General features: G+C 29.0%; 1 protein-coding gene across 2 annotated transcripts in view; it reads right to left on the bottom strand.

Annotated features, from left to right (window-relative positions):
* The window catches only part of LOC107444033 (sodium- and chloride-dependent GABA transporter 3), a 91,240-nt gene extending 68,500 nt beyond the window's left edge, over window positions 1-22,740 (bottom strand). Inside the window, exon 1 of one of the 2 annotated variants that reach the window (XM_071180135.1) lies at window positions 22,405-22,740. In XM_071180135.1, coding sequence (XP_071036236.1) covers window positions 22,405-22,603 — 199 coding nt within the window. In that variant the 5' untranslated portion in view covers window positions 22,604-22,740. The remainder of the gene's footprint in view (window positions 1-22,404) is intronic. The other variant, XM_043042405.2, reaches the window with a different exon arrangement.
* Between the last annotated feature and the right edge of the window lie 744 nt (window positions 22,741-23,484).

The raw sequence follows: 23,484 nt of genomic DNA, 5'->3' as shown, positions 1-23,484 counted from the left end.
ATTAATGTATAAAATGTAAATAAATGTTTCCTCATCACATGATTCAAAGTTTATGTACTTCTTAGAAAATTCTGTATTTTATAGGCTTATTAATTGAAACATCGAGTAGTAAAAGTCATGTCAAAGCGTGACAAATAAAAACACAATTTCAAAAAATAGTTATAAACCAAACGAAAAAGAAAAATGAAATGTATTACATTAAGCACAAGAAGGTAAAAATAGAATCAAAAAATCATAAGCGAATGTTCATCTATTTAGATTGCAAATTATCAATAACAATTTGTTCATAATTTTGTTCTAAAAAATAAAAATATTGTTCCAAGTTATTTCCTTTTTGATTTGTCTATCTCTCTTCCGTGGAATCTTTCAGATGGTCAAATGAAATACTTTCAAATTATCATCCTGTTGGCTCACATTATTTTTCCGACCCAATCGCCACATCCTTATTAGCCTTTCGCATTTATACTAAAACGATTTTTAAGCTTACTGTCACGATTTATTGATGTCAGTTGAATCATAAATATTATTATAAAACTCACTTTTTAATAAGATTTCTACATTTTTTCCTCTGGAAGAAAATTATCTTAGATTTTTTGTGTGATAAAAGAAGATATCGTTCAAAACAATAAATAAAAGTTAAAAATTGTAATAAAAAAATTATTGGCAGTTATTTGCATATTGAAATATTTTCTAAACGTCACGATTTATTCACGTTAACGTCACAATTTATTTATGTTATAACCGCTTAATTTACTTAGGTGTCGTAAATTGTATAGAAAATATTTTTCAAGCCAAAAATAACATTTATTTAGCACACAATTTTTATTTCATTGTTTTTTAAAACAATTGCTTAATGTAATCTCCACAGGGTGCGTAGCCAAATTATTCAACAAAAATAAGCATCTTTTAAGCACTTTTCAAGTACTCAAAAAATATTTGTAAGCACTTAAAAAAATATCATAATCAGACAGGGTTGAAAAGTTTTTGACAATCGACGATTTTATCTTGTTTTAACCGTCATGTCAACAAAAAAAAACTTTTGGCATTGTTTTTGACAATTGTCAAATATCATGAAATTTTGAATCATGTAAAATGAAAGGCGTTTTCATACGCTACGGACTGACTATATGCCGAAATAGATTGAGGTTGAATTAATTATGAAAACGTTGAATAGATGTGAACTGTGTCTTTTTACATAATTCGAAGAGAAAATCAACATAGTAAAGGAAAAATCTCATTTTGAAAAAGGGAAAATTAAGCACTTTTTAAAAACACCCAATGAAAAAAAGCACCTTTAAGGGCTTTTTAAAAACGAAAATCGAAAATAAGCACCTTTAATCACTTTTTAAAAACACTACGCACCCTATCTCCGGTTAAACACTTTATTTATAAATAAATATCATTATCGTTTAAATGAATAGACATTTTATTTTCAACGCATTATACTACGTAAACTGTTAGAAATATGTTGAATCATTAAAAAGTTAAGAACACCGCAAAATTAATTTTGCTCTAAATTGTACTATTATCGCGCTTTTTAGCTTGATTACGCGATATGATGGTTCAATTTGGACAAAAATATGACTAAAATTAACACCATATGTTCCGGTAATGAAATGTAATTTGTCGTAAATTTGCTCTTTTTTATTGGATAAGAAAATCGTGGAAACAATTTATCTGTGAGTTTTTTTTTCTTGCTAAATTTAATCTTTAACATAAATAGCCTATTAATTTTAAGTGTTGAACCATCATAATGTTAAAATTTGCTGAAACCTTTACACACGATGTCAAAAAATTCTGATAAAATTACCGTACTGTATGGTAATGGTTAATAAACCAGAGTCTGGGTTTTTTTTAATATTAGTCTGATTAATAAACCAGAATATACGGTATTTAAATCATTCATCGCTCCGTAATTTTTCGAGTAACGGTTTACAGAAAAATTTCTTATTACCACACATTTAGTTAAAAATAAAAAGCTGAAAAGTAAATTTAACCACATAAATGGTTTTTATGTCATGCTCTAAAGAATGATAAAATTACCAAATTTACCACATTTATAAATCTTCTTTACATACAATAAAACCATATTTAATGGTTAATTTTAATCCTTACCGAAACGCTTCGTTAAAAATGACCAGAGTTTTTTGGTGTTTTTTTAGAGACAGAAAGTAAATTTTTATTATTTTCTGGCAGTTTTGACCATACTTTTTGTCTCAATGTATGGTACTGCGTTGCACTATGTTATCACAAAGCACATAGTGTAATTAAACTACACTATGTTACTAAATGACACTATGCTATCACATAACGTAATTAAACTTGATTACACTATGCTATGGTTCAATCCGAACAAATATAGGGTTTAAATTAACTCCTTATTAAAACTGCAGAAAATTCTCACTCGATTATTAAAGAAGTTCAATTTTGAACCAATATTTTTGAGGGCACAATTTTTCCCGCCAAAATTAATATTTTTATAATTAAAATATATAATTCTTCATCTCGTTATTTATCGAGATTCTGAGTTTAGACTGAAAAACAAGTGAACTTTTTCCTTTATGTACATTTAAGAATAGGAGGAATAAGTGAAAGAAAGACTATTTATTATCTGGTTGGTGCAGTATACGGATCTGACACATTTTGTATTTTGAAGAGCTATTAATATATTTTTATCTGGCGTAATTTCAAAAACGGAAAGCATGTCAACTGTTGATTGCTTACATATCACATATCATTCAGTTAGCAAAATAATAACAAAAAAAAATGCTTATCAGAAACAAGACAGGTTTAATAAAGGTTAATAAACTAACAAGGAGTTACAATATCTTACGCAGATCATTGGCGATATTATTTAACAAAAAACTACTGTCGACTAATGAAAATTTATTTGTTCACTGAGGCTTTATTTAAGATTACTAGAAAATATAAAAAAATATATTGTAAAAGAAAATTTTATTATTTTAATACAGTTTAATTAAAGTTTTGCGTATTTTAATATGCATATAAACTTATGTGAATAATTTAGTTTCAAAACAAGCTTCAATCTCTGCTTTCATTACTACAGGATGTGTCACATTTTCCCATCAGAATTTGGAAAGCTTATAATAAACAAAGTTTTACCAAAGTAATACCAATTTTTATTTTATTTAACCTGATAAAGAAACTTTAGTTTTCTTCCAGAATGTGAACCTTAAGTGAAGCGGCAGACTTCAAGTCTGAAGTTAAACTCTTGCCCACACTCGCTGCAACATATTATAATCAATGGTAGCTAATGTGGTTGTGATCCTACGTCATAATTCTGATATATTACGTGGTACAGGCAGCCCAAACACATAATATTTGCTGTAACCCCATAAAAAATCATAGGTAGTTAAGTCCGGGGAGCGCGATGGCCGTGGAATAAGCCGATCAATGTCGTCCAAACGGACAGAAAGCTTGTGTTTTAGAAAATCTCAAACGTCTTCCATATAATGGGGAGAGGATTAATTTTTTTAAAAATCCTGTTAACAAATGAACGACATCGAATCTTCTTGTAATTGTGGCATTAACCAAATTTGCAGCATATCGAGGGAAACAACGCCAATGACTGCAAATTAACTTTAGACCAGAAGTCTGCCGCGTCATCAAAGGTTCAGATATTGGACATTTGTAAAAAGATTTCATCAGGTAAAGTAAAATTCGTTGATGTGTAGGTAATATTTTGTTTGTTAAAAGATTTCTAAATCCCGTAGAGAATTGTGACACACCCTCTATTATTCTTCAACCTCCTTGACAAATTTAGAACCTTTCTATCGTTTTCTTAGATTATAATTTTATTTTCTCCTAAAACCCATAATTTTTTTTTCATTTTGGAACAAAAAATAAATATTTAGTTTTGATTGTATAGAAATACAAATAATAATTACTAATATTTAACATGTAGATGTTTCTAACTGGAATACAGCTTAATCATATAATATTGCAGAATTTATCCGATTTGCATCAAAATTGACTCAAACGTTTGATTAATTTATTTCGAAGTTAAATTTTTTTTTCCACCATGAACTCGGATTTTTACAAAAACATTACAAGTTCTTAAGCAAACACATTACACTAAACGGGAGTGTTCGTACTTATTTTTTATCTATTCTGAAAATTTTTCTAAAAAAATAAACGAGTTCAGAAAATAAACTACACAGAATTTCTTGCGAACTAGTTTTTAAAATAAACTGGCTTGTTAGAAATTTTGGAGTTGAGTAAAATTTAGAATATATGAAATTGCTCAAGAATCTGCATCTGCTACACTGCTCCAAAAGTAAGTTGTGGTATGTATTCTCGGTAAGTTAATGATATAAGGGTGTCGTAAAAAAGCAAAGATCACTAAAGCACCATAAATTCTGAGAACCTGTGTTTACCTGGAGATGACAAAATCTAAGGAGATGTAGAAATATTGAATTTTTTCGCAAATGAAAAACTGTCAATTATTGTTATTGAAAAGAAAATCTTAATTCATGTGAAACAATAGTTTTTTTTCCAATCAATTACTCAATTATGTCAAAATATATATAGTTTAATTTTCTGTTCAAAAACATTGAATTGAATAGAACAAAAGAATTTGTCATGGTAAAAAAAAAGAGACATTTAAAGATGGGATGCTTCAGTAAGATATTTTCCCCAAGTTAATCAGGAAGAAAAATTCTCGTCTAGACAAGGAATTAAATTGCACAGAATTTAAAAAAAATTTCGTGAAACTGTGAACTTAAACTTTTAAAACCAGACGCTTTAAAAAAAGAAATCATCATTTCTAATTTTACTTACCAGGTTATTTTTCCCCTCAAGTATTTTTCTATTCCCTAAAGCATTTTTTCTCGTTATTTTTTTAAAGGTAACTAAATTTTCTAAAAATGAATTTTTACAGCGGAATTTAATCAGAAATTTGAATGAGAATCTTTTCAAATATATTTAGAATTCATCTAACTTTCTTAGACAATTGATATCATAAATTGCATGCATGGTTTTAAAAGAGACAGGTTTAGCTGTTGCACATGAAGCGTGTGATGAATTCATTTCACTTCAAAATAATTTTATTGTACGATTTGATGCGTGTTTCACCTAAGAAACAAAAAAAAAACATTATCTCCCCTACGAACAAGATTAATCTGCTAATTTAAAAAAATAACAGGTAATGTCACCACAAACAGCTAAGCAGTATTAGCAACATTGTAACTGAACACAAAATCAACAGACGCCCTGGCAAATATTTAAATCAAAATTATATGACATAAAACAGAAAACATTGTCTTGTAAATATTTCGATTTACCACACCCACCTGTTGACGAAATTTGTAACTAATTTCGTAAAGTGGTAGGATTGAATATTTGGTTTCCACAGCAGAGCATTGGAAACTTTAGCGTTCACTTACATTCGTTTCACTTACATTGATTTTTCCAATTGTCGGTCATTTTTGAGACAACCTGTAAAGTAACAATTTGAGCTATGTTTCCTCATAACATGATATAAAAATGTATGCAACCTTGATGTTAAAATTTCCTAGAGCATGAGTTATAGTGGAGTATCAAAAAACCCTCATACTCATATTAAAATCATTAAGAAAACAATCTTTCAGACGAACATAATGAAGAGTTCAAATTGTCGAAATAAGTAGCCTTAAATTATTTTTTAGAATGTCACCACAACACTATATGATAATCCAATTTATTATTTCTGAATGAAAGATAGACAAAGTTAATCTTCGACTCGTCATTTCAAACCTAGTTAAAAAAAAAAAAAAAAAAAAAAAAAAAAAAAAAAAAAAAAAAAAAAAAAANAAAAAAAAAAAACATAATTGTGTGTTTAGTTACACGTTTCTGTTAATGCTGCTTATCAATTGGCGGTGACGTCTGTTTACAAACTCTGTAACTTTGAAACTAGGTGAGATTATATTCTCTAATTACTTAGGCAAAGCATGGCAAATCGTACAAATTAAACACTGACTTACATTCCCAAATAGTAAAGGATATCTTCTGATGGATTTTAGCTCTGATGAATAATTTAAAAAAAAAGGGGGGGGGTGATTGTATATGTTTTAAGCCTTGCAATGTATTTCTTGATGTCTTGTTAGCATAAATGGCCACGAGTTTCCCATGCAAAACTCTTCGGTCTAGGACTGATTGGTTAACAAGTCTGTTGGTGACTGTTATTTGCTTACATATAATACATTACTTTCATAACTTGGTAGCTTTTTGCAGAGCTGTTTTCAAATTCTAAAATAATCAGATGCTTTTCAAATCAAGAGAAATTTAAACAAAAAATATTTCGGAATGTTAAACAGTTATTTATACCTTTGATATATTTTTTTTTCCTGTTTAGTGTTAAATAAAACGCCATTTGCCTATATATTATTCTCATAATTTAAAGTTGACATTTTACAGAACTGTTTATTCATTTAAAAATAATGAAATAATCTATAAATCAAGAGAAATTAAATAAATAAAATTTGAATGTTAAATTGTAGTTTATACCTTGATATACTTATTCCGTGTTAAGTGCCAAATAAAACGTCATTTACCTAACCTTTTCGAATGGGAACAAATGAAAAACCTTTGGCTCGATTTCTTCCTCTTGAATACCTAAGCTTTTCATTTATTCTCCTATCTCACCTTGGACCCTTTACCCACTGAAGAAATAATCCAGAACACAAACAAAACTGCTCATTATAAAGGGGACGGCGCTTTAAATTAAACACAGCTTCAAATCGAAGATTTAAACCTCACCTGAATTTTTAAAAAAATTGAAATATAATTAATTAAAATTAAAACAAAAACTATTCAGATTGCATTTTATGTTTTCAGTGGCATGCAGAGAACGATCCCTAACATCCAGTCAAACGGTGTAACTATACAACGATTGAGCACACACATAAACTTTATATATTTCACTATATTACTATTATTTTCAGAATTCAGTTTTTATTCGATATATATTTGATCAGAGCAAAGTGCTTCATTAAGATTATAATGTGATTTTAAAATCAATTTTAATTATAAAGTTTTAGGTCATTTAAATGTTTTCTATATTTAAGAAAATATAAGATTGTCTTATTAGAAATAATAAATTTAAACGAACAAAATATTAATAATAATTTCAGCATAAATTTACCTAAAATGAAATTAAAATATGAATTTAAATTTTTATAACATAAATAGTTCCTTTATTTTTGTTTTTCAGTTTAATAAGTATTTTTTTGTTGTTGTCCGTTTTAGAAATTACATTATAATGCTCCCCTTTTTGTCTAATCGAGACGAATATACAACTTAACGTAGTTGAAAAACAACTCTAAAAAAAAGCTTATTTGCGAACGGCCAATTAGGTTTATTTAATCGTAATTATTTCTTTCATCTCAATATCAACAACAAACGTTAAAAAAAAACCCGTTCGTTTTCTTTCCTCGTGTAAAAGAAATCTTGGTTCTCGATTCCGATAATCTTCTTAAAAGTCATATGTCAGCTACCCTCCATTGAATCATTTCAAGAGTCATTCGTTGTTTGGAATCGGGTCAATGCGAGCTAGATACGACAATAATAGATCCACTAGGATCAATATTTTCTCTAGTGACCTAATGCAGGATTCGATCGGTAGAGAGTAGAGGCAGGCGAGGATGCGTGGCAGCTGATGTTTCCATGGAAACGCACGCAGAACGATGCTTTGGAGAAAGATACTTGTTTGGAATGGAGAAGATGCATTAGATTGGATATATATAAGAAGAAAACTGCGTTTTTCAGACGTCCTGGTTTAAACTAGGATTAAAATTCGAGACATGATTAGGAAATACACGAAAATTAGAATTAAATAAAAAACAAAATGAGAGAAGAGATTTGTAGAATTGTAACTAACTCAAAATACTCATAAAAATAGCATACCATTCTTTAAAAACATTACTTAATATGGCAATGAAAATTCGAAAAACAGCCAAATGAACAAAATGATTCGTTGTGAACTTATAAACTAGACTTTTAAATGCACAAAAACACAAAGAATAAGTTGTTTTCAAAACACGTATCTTTCATTCAAATTGCTTCGTAAGATTTGACAAAGAAAAAAAAACTAATAATCTGTTATTACAGCAAGCTACACAGCATATTCTTACACCAAGAAAATTTAGTGCTTTCAAATTGTTACGTAATATGTTCTTTCAATAAACTTTTAAATTGTTATTTATCAGTTAAGATGTTTGATTTTAAGAATGCTGGATGTTTTAAACTGTGTTGAGCAAATCTCATTAAAAACTAGAAACTTCATTTCCTTGATTCCTTGCCTTCGTTTATTTTTTATCTTCTGACAAGCTTTTCACATTTAATTTTTATTAAAAATAATGATAATAATTGGTGAGTGGAATTTTAAACTAATTAGTTTTCAGTTCGTTTTTATAAAGAAATACAGCTCAACTCGAAACTAAAGAAAGGTTCTATAGTTTTTTTTTAATTATGTTTTAGACATAAAAATATTGAGATTTGCATCAAAACCAGCTTAATTCAAATTATTTTTAAATTTAAAATTAAAAGAAAAAAATATTTTGAACTGTGATAACTTTTTGGAAATAAAACATGCATCAACATCATTCACAAATGTAACCGAATGGATGAAAAGAGCTGTCGTATTTTCCTTAAAATGAAAATTAAATAACTTTTTGCTTTTGGAAAAAAATCATCAAAATTTTCCATATCTTATAGCTTTCTTTAAACTAAGAAATTAATTTGAAAGAGTGCTCTGCTTTGATTTTTAACTTCAAAGTACTTGCTTATAATTATTATGAGAAAAATGCACAAAAAGAAATGTATAGTATGCTAAAAAAATATGTTAAATTTTATGAGACAAACAAATAAAATTTATTGTAAAATTAGGTAATATTTTGCTTCATAGAAGTTTGATCAAATTAGAATACTAAGTTGAAAAATTCTAGAAGATATTTTATACTAGCTTTGAGACAGAAATAAATGGACAAACCACATTAGAAACCAATGTCAGACCCCCAAAAAATATACATGGGATTTTTGAGAAAAATTAATGAAGCAATTAGATTTAACTAAACTAACAAAATGGTGAAATTAGATTTTGTTCGAGTTTTCGGAAGGTGTGAAACATTAATATTATAAATAATAAGCATTATAAATAATGATGACATTATAAATGCAATTATATTATAAATAATTATGTGAAAAAATAGAAAAAAAGTATAACGATTTATTATTTTTCTTTAATTTTTAGTGTTTGAGACTTTATATTATTTTAAAATCAGAGAATTTTTTTAAAGTTTAAATCTGTTTTTTTTTCCTAAAAAATAAATAAACTTTAAAAAAAATCAAAATGAATAATTTTGAATTAAATTATTTCTAATATCAATTAAGTCTCTTTCAAAACAGTCTCCTCTAAATTTAAACGTTATCTCCAAAAGTAGACTCCTCAGGTACTGAGTGATGCGAGACTTCACGTTTTGTTACAATTATTAAGAACCATCAGAAAGTAAGAGAGAGTGTACATTGCGTACTCCACATAGAACATTATTTACCTCAATACTAAGTATTATTCGATTTTGTTGATGCCATTTCCGATCTTAAGAGTTCTTTTATCGCCTTACGAATTCGTATAAACGAAGCATTTTCCCATTCTTTAAAAGTAGCGAAATCAGAAAAATTTTCTACAAAAATCTTCCATGGAATAAATCAGCAAGATTGAGTAGGTCAAGATATGCAGGGTCATTTATTCAGAGATAATAGGACCGGGATATATCAAAGGAATAAATGCCGATATCTTGCGTGATTAATGACATAGGATTCCCCCTGGAATTCAACTTCTTTTTTTTTTGTTGGAAGAAAGTGCACATGAACGTGATTTGAATGTTTAAATAATATATTCAAATCTTAAAAAAAAAAAAAAAAAAAAAAAAAAAAAAAAAAAAAAACAAGTCACGTGCTCTGCATGTTTAGAGGTTAGTCAATAAACTATGATTTCTTTCGGGTAATTCCGTGCCAGACTCCCACTATAAGTTAAGCCTACTTACCTTAAAGATGCCCAGTTGTTGCAATTGATTAAAGTATTGCAATCGCATTTTTTCTAGATCTTTACTTTACAAAATGCAATTACTGGATTTCACTATTAATAATTCATTATTTAATACCTAGATAATATATACTCGTACTTAAATCTGAAAAGATTTATTAAATCTTGTTTAAAATAAAATAATTTCTTCTTAATATATTATAAAATATCTTTAAAAAATATCTATATTAGGAGACGTAAAAATATTGCGTAAGCACAGTGCTGACAAGAGAGAGAGGAGAATAAGTGTAATGCAATAAAAATGTAACAAAAAAATTCTTCATTTAAAATTTTAATTTTGAAATACGTTAAATTTAATAACGTGTTTTTTTTGAAATTAATTCTAAAATTCTTAAAATTAGATTACAACAGTAAAAGTCAAAGATAAAGCAAAAAACAAGGGGTCGCGAGTTACTTACGTAAAAACTTGCTTAATCAGGGGAAAGTGAAAACTGAAATTGCTTAAACATGCTTAAGTAATATTTTAATTCCTCCTCCTGTTAATTCACATTTAAAAGGAGGAAAAACGCTTTTTTTAGATAAGTTTCATTTTTAAGAATTGTATCTTGATTTAAAATTGCCATTGGGTGTATTAAAAGCATAATGAAAGACAAATGACAAAAAAATTAGCTGTTCGGCTTACTGGATTACACTAACCAAGGTGATCTAAATTATTCTAAGAAATAATTTGAAAATTTTCATTTATTTTCATCTTTATTTAAAAATTCCTATTTTCTAATACTATTTTTAAAAATTTCTTTCCAATTTCTATTTTTTCCCTACATTTTGTTCTTTAATCTTCTTCAATAAGTTTTTGATATCAATAATTTTAACGAAGTTAATTATTACAATAAATATTTATCAATTAAATAGTGTAAATGGCTATCAAAAATAACTCTATTATGAACTAAGAAAACTTCCCTTTTTTGTCATTTTATGAGGAAGGACACTCAAGTTTTAAGAAAAACTAAAGTTAATATTTTATAATTATATGTTTAATTTAATTGACTAATTAGCGTGAAAGTTTTTTTTAACTTTAACTAAATTTAAAAAATAATTCTAAAGTTTCAAACATTTCAGTGTTTACTCTGTACACCGACCACAGTGCTGACGTAAAATATCATCAGTGGTAGACGAATCGAGTGTTAAAGTCCCCTTGCCGTCAGGCTAACCGTGGGAGGTTTTCGTGGTTTCCCTCTCCATTTAACTCAAAATGCGGGCTACTTCCATTAAAAAGTCCTCCACATCGGCAAACTTTCTCCCTATATTTGATCCAGTAGTTCCCTTGTCTTCTGGATTGGGTTCAAAATTACAAGACTATGGGGTTGAACATTAGTAGTCGTGAACCCAAAAATTTGGGTCGGCTGTTCGACGACGGTTATAAAATAAAAAAAGAAGAGCGCTGCCGTGTAAATTAACAGTAAGTTTACTAGTTGAAAGTTCGTTACAATTACGGGCACTGGACTTTTTCTCAATGAACTGGCAGCATAAACTAACAGTCGTTCTAATTTTGCTGAAGTTCGTTTTATTTACGGGCACTACGTTTTTACTGAAAGAAGGAAGTTTGCCGTATAAGCTGAGGGTAAACTCTCTGAATTTTATTGAAATCTTTTAAAGTGAATGCATTGAATCAATGCTACGTCGAATAAAAATCTTAATTTAAGCAACTGGCCTTATCGAGACCAGGAAATCCTAATAAATGCTAAAATTCTCAAATGGCAGAAAAATTTCAATATATAAAGAAATGATTAATTTTTGTTTGTGTTTTATAGTTAAGTTACATGGGGGAAATGCAAACTATTATTATAATTTGGTCTTAAATGCATTTTTAATAGCGATATTACGCACAGAATGTTTTTTTTTTTTTTTTTTTTTTNTTTTTTTTTTTTTTTTTTTTTGTGCATCACCGTTGAAAGGAATAATTTATTAATTTATTCCACTATTCCGAAAGTAAACAAATTCCTCTTCTAAAAAATATGGTAGTCATAGATATATTTTTCGCATTTTCCCCTAAAGTAAAAGCATGATGCTTACATTCTCTTCTTTGCTTATTATGTAAAAGTTTATTCCATTTGGGATATCTTAAATTGCGTTAACTTCTTTTTTATTACCTATGAATGTCTCAGAAAGGAATATTTATATCGTAATTCAGATATCCGGGAATATTTTTTCAAAAATTTTCATAAACATTCATTTTTGCTTTTTTGCAAATTCTTTAGATAGACTCATTTAATGCATCGATGGAATTTAAAATGCGTTTTTGGTTTTTAATAGACCTGGTAAAAAGATAAAACGATTTCATACTAAATATTAAAGATGAAATAAAATTGCTTTTAGTTCATTCAAAATGTATTCAATGTTTTTTCAAAAGCATGTTTTTTGTTATTCGAAATATTTCTTACAAAAAGAGATCATTTTAAAAATTTAAAATGTTTTCTAAATGGTTTCTATTTGTTAGAATAATAAACTGCGTTTTAATTGCGATTTTACTTCCATAAAAAATTTGTTTACACGTTTTTTGGAGTTTTTAAATTTTATTCATTAGTATCTTTTTTAAAAAATTTTTGGAAAAAAAATTTAAATTAAAAAATTAAGATTTGTTAGATAAATAAAAATTGATATTTAATTATTTTTTTGCTCCTCAATCTATTAATAAAATATTAATTTAGGCTCAAATTAAATGTAAATAAAATATAAAAAAAAATATTTTTGTTCACTTTAAATAAAAAAACATTTTTAATGTATGTTTAATTTAAACGTTATTAAAACATAGAAATTTTAATGGGAAACATTTCAAGTTTTTTTTCATAATATTCTAAATTTTATTAATCATTTGTTCACTTACGTATTTTGTTCACTTTAAAATTTCTTACAAGATCTGCAGATATAGCATAAATTTTTTTTTTAAGAGGGGCTGTGAATTTGAATCGTAAATCTCGTACATATGAATCACGATTCGTAAATCTCGTACATATGAATCACGATATTCATTCCGAAACGCGATTTCAGATTTATAAATAGTGAAATTTAAAAATCAAGATATTGCGTAATTGAAAGAGCGTTTTATTTAACAATTCACGCGGATTCACGTTAGAAAAATAAATGTTCCAACCACTGCTACCTTCATTATTATTCTGAAGGTTATTATTATCAAGCCTTCATCTTTTTGCTAGACGATAGAGGCAATGTAACGAGATAAATTTTATTTACCTTCATAGCATTTCAATTCTTCGCTATATTGACCTGCAGGAAAATTGTGACTCAAATTATTAAACAAACCCTCGAGGACATTCTAGCCCCAGATCAACTGACCCCAGTCATGAACCAACAATAGAGCATGTCATCGTTAATTTTTACTAATCAACTTTTAGCCTTACATTTTGCATTTTTATCTACTTTTGATTTTAGACTTCATAGACTTCTAGTCAGACTTTTACTTTTAGACATTTACTATTTGGGCTTTTAGCTTTCATTGATTTTAGTTTTGAGATTTTTTATCTCTTGTTTCCTTATTATTATAATCATTTAATTCTCGACATTTACACCGGCGCTATTGGGTTTCATTGCCTTTAACACATGTTTTTAATTGTCAAGCGTTATTGTTAATCCACTTTTAACTGATCACCACCACTGTCATTTGGCGAAATTTTACTGTAACTTTAGTTTTTAGAGAAATTTTATTGTAATAATCTTGCTTTTATCTCCGTATACCCCCCTGGGGTGGGTCGGAGTTCAATCTACTTACCTTCATAGCATTTAGAAATGTAATTAATTAAATACCTGCAACGACCTGACTATTTCAATTTTCTGGTTCTACTTATGTATTAATTTTCATAACAACCCTCAAAAGTGTATAAATAGTTATAGATGGTAATTTACAGCTTCCTTATTTATAGATATATAAATAAGCACAAGTAATAAGCATAATATACACTAGTATAAACAAAGCTTTTTTAAAAGGTGACGTTATGAAATCTGTTTCTTAATATTGCTTCCAAATTGGTACTTTGCGTGTTTAATTTACACTTGATTACAGCACAATACACAGAACCATATTACAGCCTACAATGAAATCGTAGTATTTTTTTGAAATTAAAATTGTCCCTTTGCGCAGTTAGAAAAGGCGATTTATTATTATATTGCCTCCAAGCAATTCAATTATAAAATTAATTAGTTGTAAATATTTCAATAATAATAAAACTTAACACTCGTAAATTTTTCCAGGCTTCTGAAATATTTATAAAGCATAAGTTCAGCTGAAATAATATTTATTATTTTTTTCTTCGCAACATTTTTCAACATACCCATCTTATTTATAGCAGCAATTATTATGAAAGGACCAGAGAGGAGGGGAAGATAAATTCATTCTTCCATGTTGTTTTGACTCATCACCTAAAAATTTCATAATAAAATAGACTGGGGGAAGAGAAAAGATGTTTCTTAATGGTTGTGGAACATTTGCTAAAAGTTCTTTTTATTCAGGTAAATTTTAAGGTTCAGCTAACTTTTAAAATTGGCAGAACTTATTGCATAAGTTTGTTTAAAGTTTGTGAAACTTTTCGTATAAGTGTGACAGCTGGATTTTAATACTTCCTGTTATTAGCCATAAGTTCTTTTGGAAAAGTTATGTGAAACGTGTTCTATATAATAGTTGCATACAATTTAGTAATAGTAGAACATTGTATTATTTTTACTTTTCTTTCAGAATTTCAGGAGTAGGAAGAATAAAATAGAATGAGGCCAGGAGCGAAAAGAAAAACAATTGTTTTCATTAATATGTGCCGAAAGTTGCCTTTGATTGTACGAAATTGATGTACTAAATTTGACAAACATCAGTTAATCCCAGCGATGGCTGGACGACAGAAAATCCGCACTATCACCGACCACAATACTGACTTAAAATATCCTCAGTCGTAGGCGGATCATGGGTTAGGTTAGTTGTCATGGTTGTGGTTAGAGCCCCTTGCGTGGCCAGACTAACCTTACTTCATACAGGAGTTTCCTTGTCTTCTTGATTAGGTTCAAAATTACAAGGTTACGGAATTGAACATTGGTAGTCGTGCTTCAAAACCTATGAAGAGAGAGCTCTTAATTGAAAGCTTGAGACTCTTGTACTTAATTGAAGAATGCCTACAACTCTGTCCTCTAGACTCTAGAGCAAAGAATCAGTACTGAACCTTCTAATTGTTTACGCAAATGAACGCTCGCCGTCCAAGTCATGCAATAATTTTTTCGAGCCGCGAGTACCCCCTTCGCCCCTCAATATTAAATACTTAGCATTTGCATTGGTCATGTGAAAAAAAACATATTGTCAAATAATATTCTTATTATACTTCATTAAAGTTTCGAATTTTTATAATCAGTCTTAGCTTTTAATTTTGCATTACGAGTATATACGTCATATGCACACTGTTAGAGCTTTGGTTATGACGTGTATACTCGTAAAAGTCGGCATGAAGAATGTCTTTTTTTTCTTCTTTAGCTTCAATCAGCTGAGGAATGATATTGACTGCATTTTGAGTGCGATTTAATATTTAATTAATTATATTCAAGCAGTTAGTACCAAATAGATACGTAATCAAATGACTTCCAGGATCAAATATATTATTTTTAAACATTGCGCTCAATTTTTTTAATTGTTTCTCTTATTTAAATATAAATTCACTACTTCTATGCAACCAGTACCACAAATACAGCAACAAGAGCATTCAACAGTTAAATATGACCTTGATGCTTTAATACGTAGGTTTATTTTATGATTTGGCATGATTTCGAGTATTCAAGATCATTTTTGCTCATCAATCTTGGCATAAAAGATTAGATGCAATTTTATGCCAAGTTCTTGAATCGCCTGTCCACATTTTGATGGATAAATGCCAACAAACTTACTTAGCCAAACTTTATGCTCCAAACATAGACACATTTAAAACGTTTACTGCATAATCTGAATTATCTCACGTGAAATTTCCTTCTTTTATTTTTTTGATGAATGGAGATTTGTAAAAATAGAAAACTCAAGATTCAACGTCAACGGAAAACTCAGCTTTTGGATTGAGTCCTAAAAGAGGTCAAAAGTAAAAACTATTAAGAGAACAACAGGTTTTACGAAGATATTTTAAACTAAATTTTAAAGTTTTAATTCTATAAAGGTAGAATATGGAAACAATATCGCAACAATTTAAATTTAAGTAAATTCCTTTTAGCTGTTATATAATCTGTGTATATATTTCTCTTATGTGGCACCCTAAACAACACTATAGTTATAATTCACTTTATTAGGTTATATTAAGTAATAAGCTAAGTAGAGTTAAAAAAATTTTTGAGCGTTAAGTATTTATTTAAATTCATTTTGTTATGTTGCCTCAAGTAATAATTTAAGTAGCGTTAAATAGTTAGTTAAACGTTAAATGTTTATCATGAATAATATTGTACTTTTGTAGAAATAGAAACTTAGATTAACTATTAACATTTATTTTTGATCCTTTCTGAAATGGCTGTAGAAATTTGAAACATAAACAGTGCTATGGTGCCGCATATTATCAAACCAATTATTGATGACGGAGCTTGCCTTTTTCGAGCAACAGCATATACATGAGCCGTGATGGCTCAGGGGATAGAGCGTTCCACTTACAATGAGGTGAACTGGGTTCGAATCCTAGAGATGGCTGGTCGATACGAATTCCGCATCCAGCTCGCACCGACCACAGTGCTGACGAAAAAATATCCTCAGTGTTGATCATGGGTTAGAGTCCCCTTACCGTTATGCTAACTGTGGGAGGTTTATGTGGTGCTCCTCTCCATGTAAAGCAAATGCAGGTTAGTTGCTTAATAAAGTCCTCCTAAAAACTAAACTCAGTGGGAAGGCCTACTGTGTCCATCTCAGTTTTCTTGACCTTGAGCTCTGGGGTGCAGGAGCAGATGTTCCGGTTAGGTGGTCAGCCGAGCGTGAAACCCCTAGTGTTTAGTTCCCATGCATGCTTGGTACTCATTTATCGATCCGAAGGGATGAAAGGCTGAGTCAACCTTGCCCGGCCCGAGGATCGAACCACAATGCTGACGTGAAATAGTGGTTAGCTGACTGATCATGGGTTAGAGTCCCCTTGTCGTCAGGCTAACCGTGGGAGGTTCTCTTGCTCTACCTCTCCATGTAGCGCAAATGCGGGTTAGTTCCATCAAAAAGGCCTCCTCGAAGGCAAATTTCTCCCAATACTTGATCCAGGAGTTTCCTTGTTTTCTGGATCGGGTACAAAATTACATGGCTACGGAGTTGAACATTAGTAGTCGCAAACCCAAAAATTAGGTCGACTGTTCAATGACGGTTATAAAATGAAATGGCATATATATTATACGATATTCATGTTATGACTCGAGAGGTGCGTGAGTATGGTACATAATGGAGCATTGGGATGAGTTTTCTATCTTTTCTCGTGACGAGATATAAAAAATTTTAATACTCCTGCTGCCTTCTACGCTGTAATGCCTCGAAATATCCTCTCAGACAAATTCGTTGCTTAGCAACCACAGGAAAAAATTTCATGTAGACAGAGAAATAGAGAACATTGGTTGCAATTATATGTGGAACAACAGATCTAGTAATTGAACTACCTTTTCGATTTGACTTTGCAGCGAAGGGTATCATTAGACCATTTTGCTTTTTTTTATTATCATCAACAAAAGAACTCTCTATAGATCTTCTCAGACAAGTCTGTTCTTTTCAGACAAGTTTGTTGCTCAGCAACCACAGGTAAGGAATCTGGTATCGGCAAGAGAAAATAAAGGAAATTTATGAACATAAAAGGACTTAATCTCAGTTGCCTAACAAAGATTGGAAATTTGATAAAATTTCTTTTACAGTACCTTAAAGTAAGTACTTTCAATTCCGCCTTAAATATTTCAGGATTTAGTGCGAAGCTGAAGCTCTATATTTGTATTAACTCTATAGTTGTAATGTATTTCGCACAACTAGCAGAGTAAAATTTGGGGCTGATCCTTACAAAATGATCTGATTTGTATGATTTTTTTTTTTCTGGATAGAAATAATAACACCCTAAGCAGACTAATTCCGGTCAAAAAACACAAAATCTAAAACAAGAACACATTTGACTATGTCAATCAGCATTCGGTTGGTTCTATAAAAATTGTAGTTACAAGTTTTTCGCGTGATATTGATATTTTAAATAAGCAAAAACAGGGTCATACTTAAATCTGAAAGGGTATTCATTCCGTTAGCAATATGAGCAACTTTTTATTTTTTTGAATTGTAATAGTTTGTTGTAATCTCCCTCCTGATAATGAATATTTTTGACTACATAATATTGCCTTGCAGATTGTGACTAATAGTAACTGGGTTTCTCGAATTTATTGATATGGTCCTCTGGCATGAAAAGTTGGGACAGGCCTCTACCTTGGAATATTTTGATGTCAGATTAAATTTTATTTATGTCAAACTGTGATGGAGGCATATCATTAAAGGAACCTAAGCAAACCCGAGGAGGACAACACACGAGTTGTTCCATACATAAATGTAACCTGTCTTTTCACTAATGCTAGATTTTTTAGAGCGCGTCAACCGTAACGTCGAGCATGTTCAATTTAACATCCTTTTAAGGAAACAGTTTTGTGACATATTACGATTCAAAGTACCGATGTGAAGGTTCAAAATTGAGCCAATTTTTCGCACAATTTCAGTCACGTATAAAAAAAAATGCTATTTAAGTTCGGTCTCATATGCTAATTTAAACGACTCACTCAGTTTTTTTTCTTCTTTTTTTTTCTTGAGACACTCAGTAATAGTTAAACATTTGGGAACTAACATGTAATTAAAGAATCAGAAAAAAAACTTCCCTTTACTTCAATTTACAAAAACTTGATGGCTAGCTCTGAATCAAGAAAAAGTATAACTTTTACACAAAGTTTTAATTTCGGACCAAGAACATACAAATGAAACCTTTATAAAACTTAACTAACTTCCTATTATGCTCACAATTTTAGAAGAAATATTACATTTTTTTAGACTCAAATTTATAATTATTTTAAAGAAACAATCATTAAAAAACCAAAGAATAAGACTGTGAAATATATAGATCTGAAACCATTTGCTTTAAAACTCCGTGTGCACTGTTAGGCTCCGTGTGCACTGTTAGACTGAAGATGAGAACTATTTTTTAAAAAAACTCTCTGTGTATTCAGCACCGTTCAATGCTTTAAAGTAGACTCATCTAACTGTCAAAAAGATTAAACTTAATCGCATTTAGGTTGAGGAAGACAATGAAAGGTTCAGGTAAGAGAAATTTAAGCAATTAATATAAAAAGTTTGCTCGTTTAGAAATCTTTGAGTAAAACCGCGGAAGAAAATGATAAAAAAGTAAAGAATATGTAATGATAATGAATATATCATATGTACAGTGTGCCAAAAAAAAAAACGGACTACCCTTAATAACTTATAATCTAATGATCGGATCTTCACGTTCTAGGACTCATTCTTAATGGTTCGAAAAGTTGACCTCTAAAATACTAATTAAATAGTGCAGACGATATTTTAAGTTACGAAATCAGACATAAAATATTACATTTTCTGAATAAGCGTACCTTTTTTTTCAACGGAGTCGGATTTCTCACCCTCCAAAAAGTAGGGGGTAGCCGCAATCTGGGAATTATGGTTATAATAGTTTGATCAGGAGAGTGATCCAAAGTTTGGACCCTTAATGTTAATTTTTTATCACCATAACTCGAAAACTTTTTAAGCGAATTGAAAAAAAAAATTTCCACAATTACAAAATTCGTTTATCCAAAAATAATTAATTCCATGTAAAAAATATTTTTTAGTAAATATTTATTATTTCATTGAATAATATTCCAAAAAATTTTGAAATGAGAGGTATACAATTTCTTACATAATTAAAAGTATGTAAATTTACATGGTAAATTACAAAATTTGAGCGAAATCTGTTAAATAGTTCATGAGAAATTAAATTTTAAATATACGACTTCTTTAAAATTCAATTTCTCAGTAGCTATTCGACCGCTTTTGAATTTTGCCATATAAATTTACATACTTTAAAATAATGTGAAAACATTGCATACCTTACGATTCAAAATTTTTTCGATTATTTTTAAATAAAATAATAAATAGTAATAAATATTTACTAAAATTTAAGTTTTGCATGGAATTACTTTTGAATAAAGAAATTTTACAGTTGTGTTTAAAAAATTTGCAACTCGCTTTAAACGATGGCGAAAAACGCAATATGGCTAAATATGGCGAAAACCGCAAAAATTAACGTAGCAAAGATCGCGCGAATACAATTACTGAGTTGAAATTCGGCATGCTTAAAGAGCCATATTTAATAATAAACTTCACTCAACAGTTTTTTTTTTTTCGAAATCCACATTTATTCAAAAAAAAATTTGCAATTTTAAGTGCTTTTTTACGAATTTTTTCTGACTTTTTTGTTTGATTTACGTTACATTTTGATTTGTAGAACAAAATCTATTTGACATAGAAAATTAAAATTACGAAAGTAAGTAGAAAAAGTACAGTTAGAACGATTAAAAATATTTAATATCCAACAATATGCATAAAATGCATTCATACTATACATAAATACTTGTAAGAAAACTACCCTGTTAAAATATGCAGAGATTCAAGAAGAAAAAAAATTTAACGTACGGAGACTATCAGATGAACCAACTGATTACAGGCAATGATAGAATAAAATGATTTTTTCTTCTATCCTGATTATCATTTCTATAAATTTCGCTATGAAACTCAGAAAGAAAAGAAACAGAAAAATATATATATAAGTATCTATATAGGATATAAGAGATAAAACATCGAAAAAGAATCTGTTAAAGAAAATCTATCACTTGAATGTTTGAGAAAATAACAATATATATCATGAAAAGATCCTGTTATCAATTGTTTTTTACACTAGGTTAAAATTTATATCAGACATATCTTATGTCTACATTTTTTACCTAAAACACTGACTGCTATTTTCGATTAATAAAAAAATCGTTAACGCAGAATTATCACATTTTTTTTTTGGTTTGTTGTAACAATATAACATTAGTTTAAATGCTATTAAAAAAATAATTACTAAGCAAAATTATTTATATTAACAGTTAGATCTAAATAGAATCGTCACCGTAAAGGAAAAAGAATCCTACTCCATACTTATCTACCAATCAAATTTGACTCAATATTAACTTTTAATTTAAAGAAATGAATATTTGACCTGTGAAGTGGGAGCACAAGAAAACAGAATTCTTTACAGTACAAATATTTTAGGTGAATAATTTCAAATTTCGTTAAAAAAAAAACTGTTAAATGCCACGGAACAAAAATTATTGGGAAGAAATCATCCATCGGGGTCGGTGAATGGTTAATTAATTATTAAGTTTTTAATTATTAAAGTTTATTAATAATTATAGTTTATAAATAGTTTATAAATAGTTTATTAATAATTAAATTAAAGCGAAAAGTGGTTTTCCCCATTTATTATTTTTTTACATATATTTTCAAAATAAATATATAAGTATACAATGAAATTATTAATTGTAAAATTAAACTTCGTAATAATCAAAGTAAAGAATGACTTCTATAATTTATTTTTTTTTCTTCAAAATAACTGAATTAATTTAAATAAATTATATTTAAAGATGAAATACCAAATATAGAAGCATAAATTTAAAATCTGCTGAATAGAATCATATCAGAAAAGAAAGCGTCATTTTTTCGGCATATTTGAGGGCGCCGACTCCTTTGATCAGAAGTTTTTATTTTTTGTACTTTCCCGTTTGCTGAGAACACGTAAATTCAACTATTTAAAAAAAATAATACCTATCACCTAAAAAAATAATTAAATGAAACGTTAAAAAAATATGTGTGCAAAATTTACATATTGAATGATAGCGAAAATTATTATTACCTTACTCTTGCACTTATGTAATTGGTGACTTTTTTAGCTTTTTTTTTCTTATTCGGATTGCTAGATTTTGATTAAAAGTAAATAAATAAATAGTACATAAATAAGTAAAAAATACATATATAAATAATAAATAAATAAATAAGTAAATAAATAAATAATAAATATATAATTAATTCCTTGGTTTGAGTATTTTTCAAAACATAATCAAATTTTTTTAAAATTCGGATGCATATGCTTTTTTTCTTAATCAACCTGAGTAATGTTTTTTTTTTCTTCTAAATTTTATGAATGAAATTTATAAGCTTCAAAAAATTAATTAATCAACATATTAAATTAAATCATAAATGAATTATTTATCAACAATCTTTCATCGGGAAGGAGAACAAATGTACTTACCTCCTCCATTTTTATAACAAAGGTAGGGGAACCTCCATACGTTTCCGAGACCGATGCAAAATCCCATGCAGGATAAAACAAATTCGATCTTATTACCCCAATGCTCTCTTTCCCTGTATTTGGGGGCATCTTTTGTGGGTGAACCAGGGGGGCTGGTCGGTACCCTGTTCATTGCACCGTTGCTCTCCGCTGAAGTCATTACTGACCAATTAACCTCTACCTTGAAAAGAAAGTAAAGGCCAAGCTATTCTTCAAAATCTTTTATTCCAGTTCGTCCTGTTCCAGTGAGAGAAATGGATCGTCTGCTCGCATCAGCGGATGCGGAATGGGGAAAGCACACTAACGCCACCCAGCGGATACCGGCTGTATTTTTAGCAGCAAAAAGAAAAAAAAAGGGCAGCCTGTTCTTCCTCTTCTCGGAGCTAAGCAGAAAAACATACCTTAAGGCTGTTCTCTCCTATTGCTTATCAGAGTTGGCCGTTGATTACAGTAATCGATTACAACTGTAATTGATTACAGATAATTACAGCTATGTAATCAATTACTTGTAATCACGATTACAAGTAATCAATTACTTGTAATCGTGATTACAACTTTCAAAAAATTTTGATTACAGCTGTAATCANATGGAATATTGAGAGCAAGATGTAAAAAAGAAAATGTCTGAAAATAAAATTACATGTAGCCATCTCTCCTTAATATCGAGGTGAGATGGTCATCCCAATACATTAAAAGAAAAGTGTAGTTAAAATTTGGAAAATAATACGTTTTATACAGTAAACCATGAAAAACTTATGGCAAGTTGTAAATAACTAATTTTATCATGGAAAGCAAGTAAAAAGATTCTAATAAACTAAATCTAGTGTATAGATTTAATCCATCACTTTAAAAATAAAAAAAATCGCCACATTTTTGCTAAAAGTTTTCAAAGTTTATTTATGTTTCATGGAGCCACTGTTTGCACTTTTCACATCTTAACTAATTTTCAATTTTAGTTTAGTTTAGCTTAGTATGTATTATATTCTTCTCCGTGGCTAACACGGTGATTGATATGCATCAAATTCTGAGTCTGTAAAATTG

The sequence above is a fragment of the Parasteatoda tepidariorum genome, chromosome 4 (genome assembly GCF_043381705.1).
Source record: "Parasteatoda tepidariorum isolate YZ-2023 chromosome 4, CAS_Ptep_4.0, whole genome shotgun sequence".
Lineage (NCBI taxonomy): Eukaryota > Metazoa > Arthropoda > Arachnida > Araneae > Theridiidae > Parasteatoda > Parasteatoda tepidariorum.
Note: the sequence above shows the minus strand (reverse complement) of the source record. Positions and strands in the feature narration are given on the sequence as shown.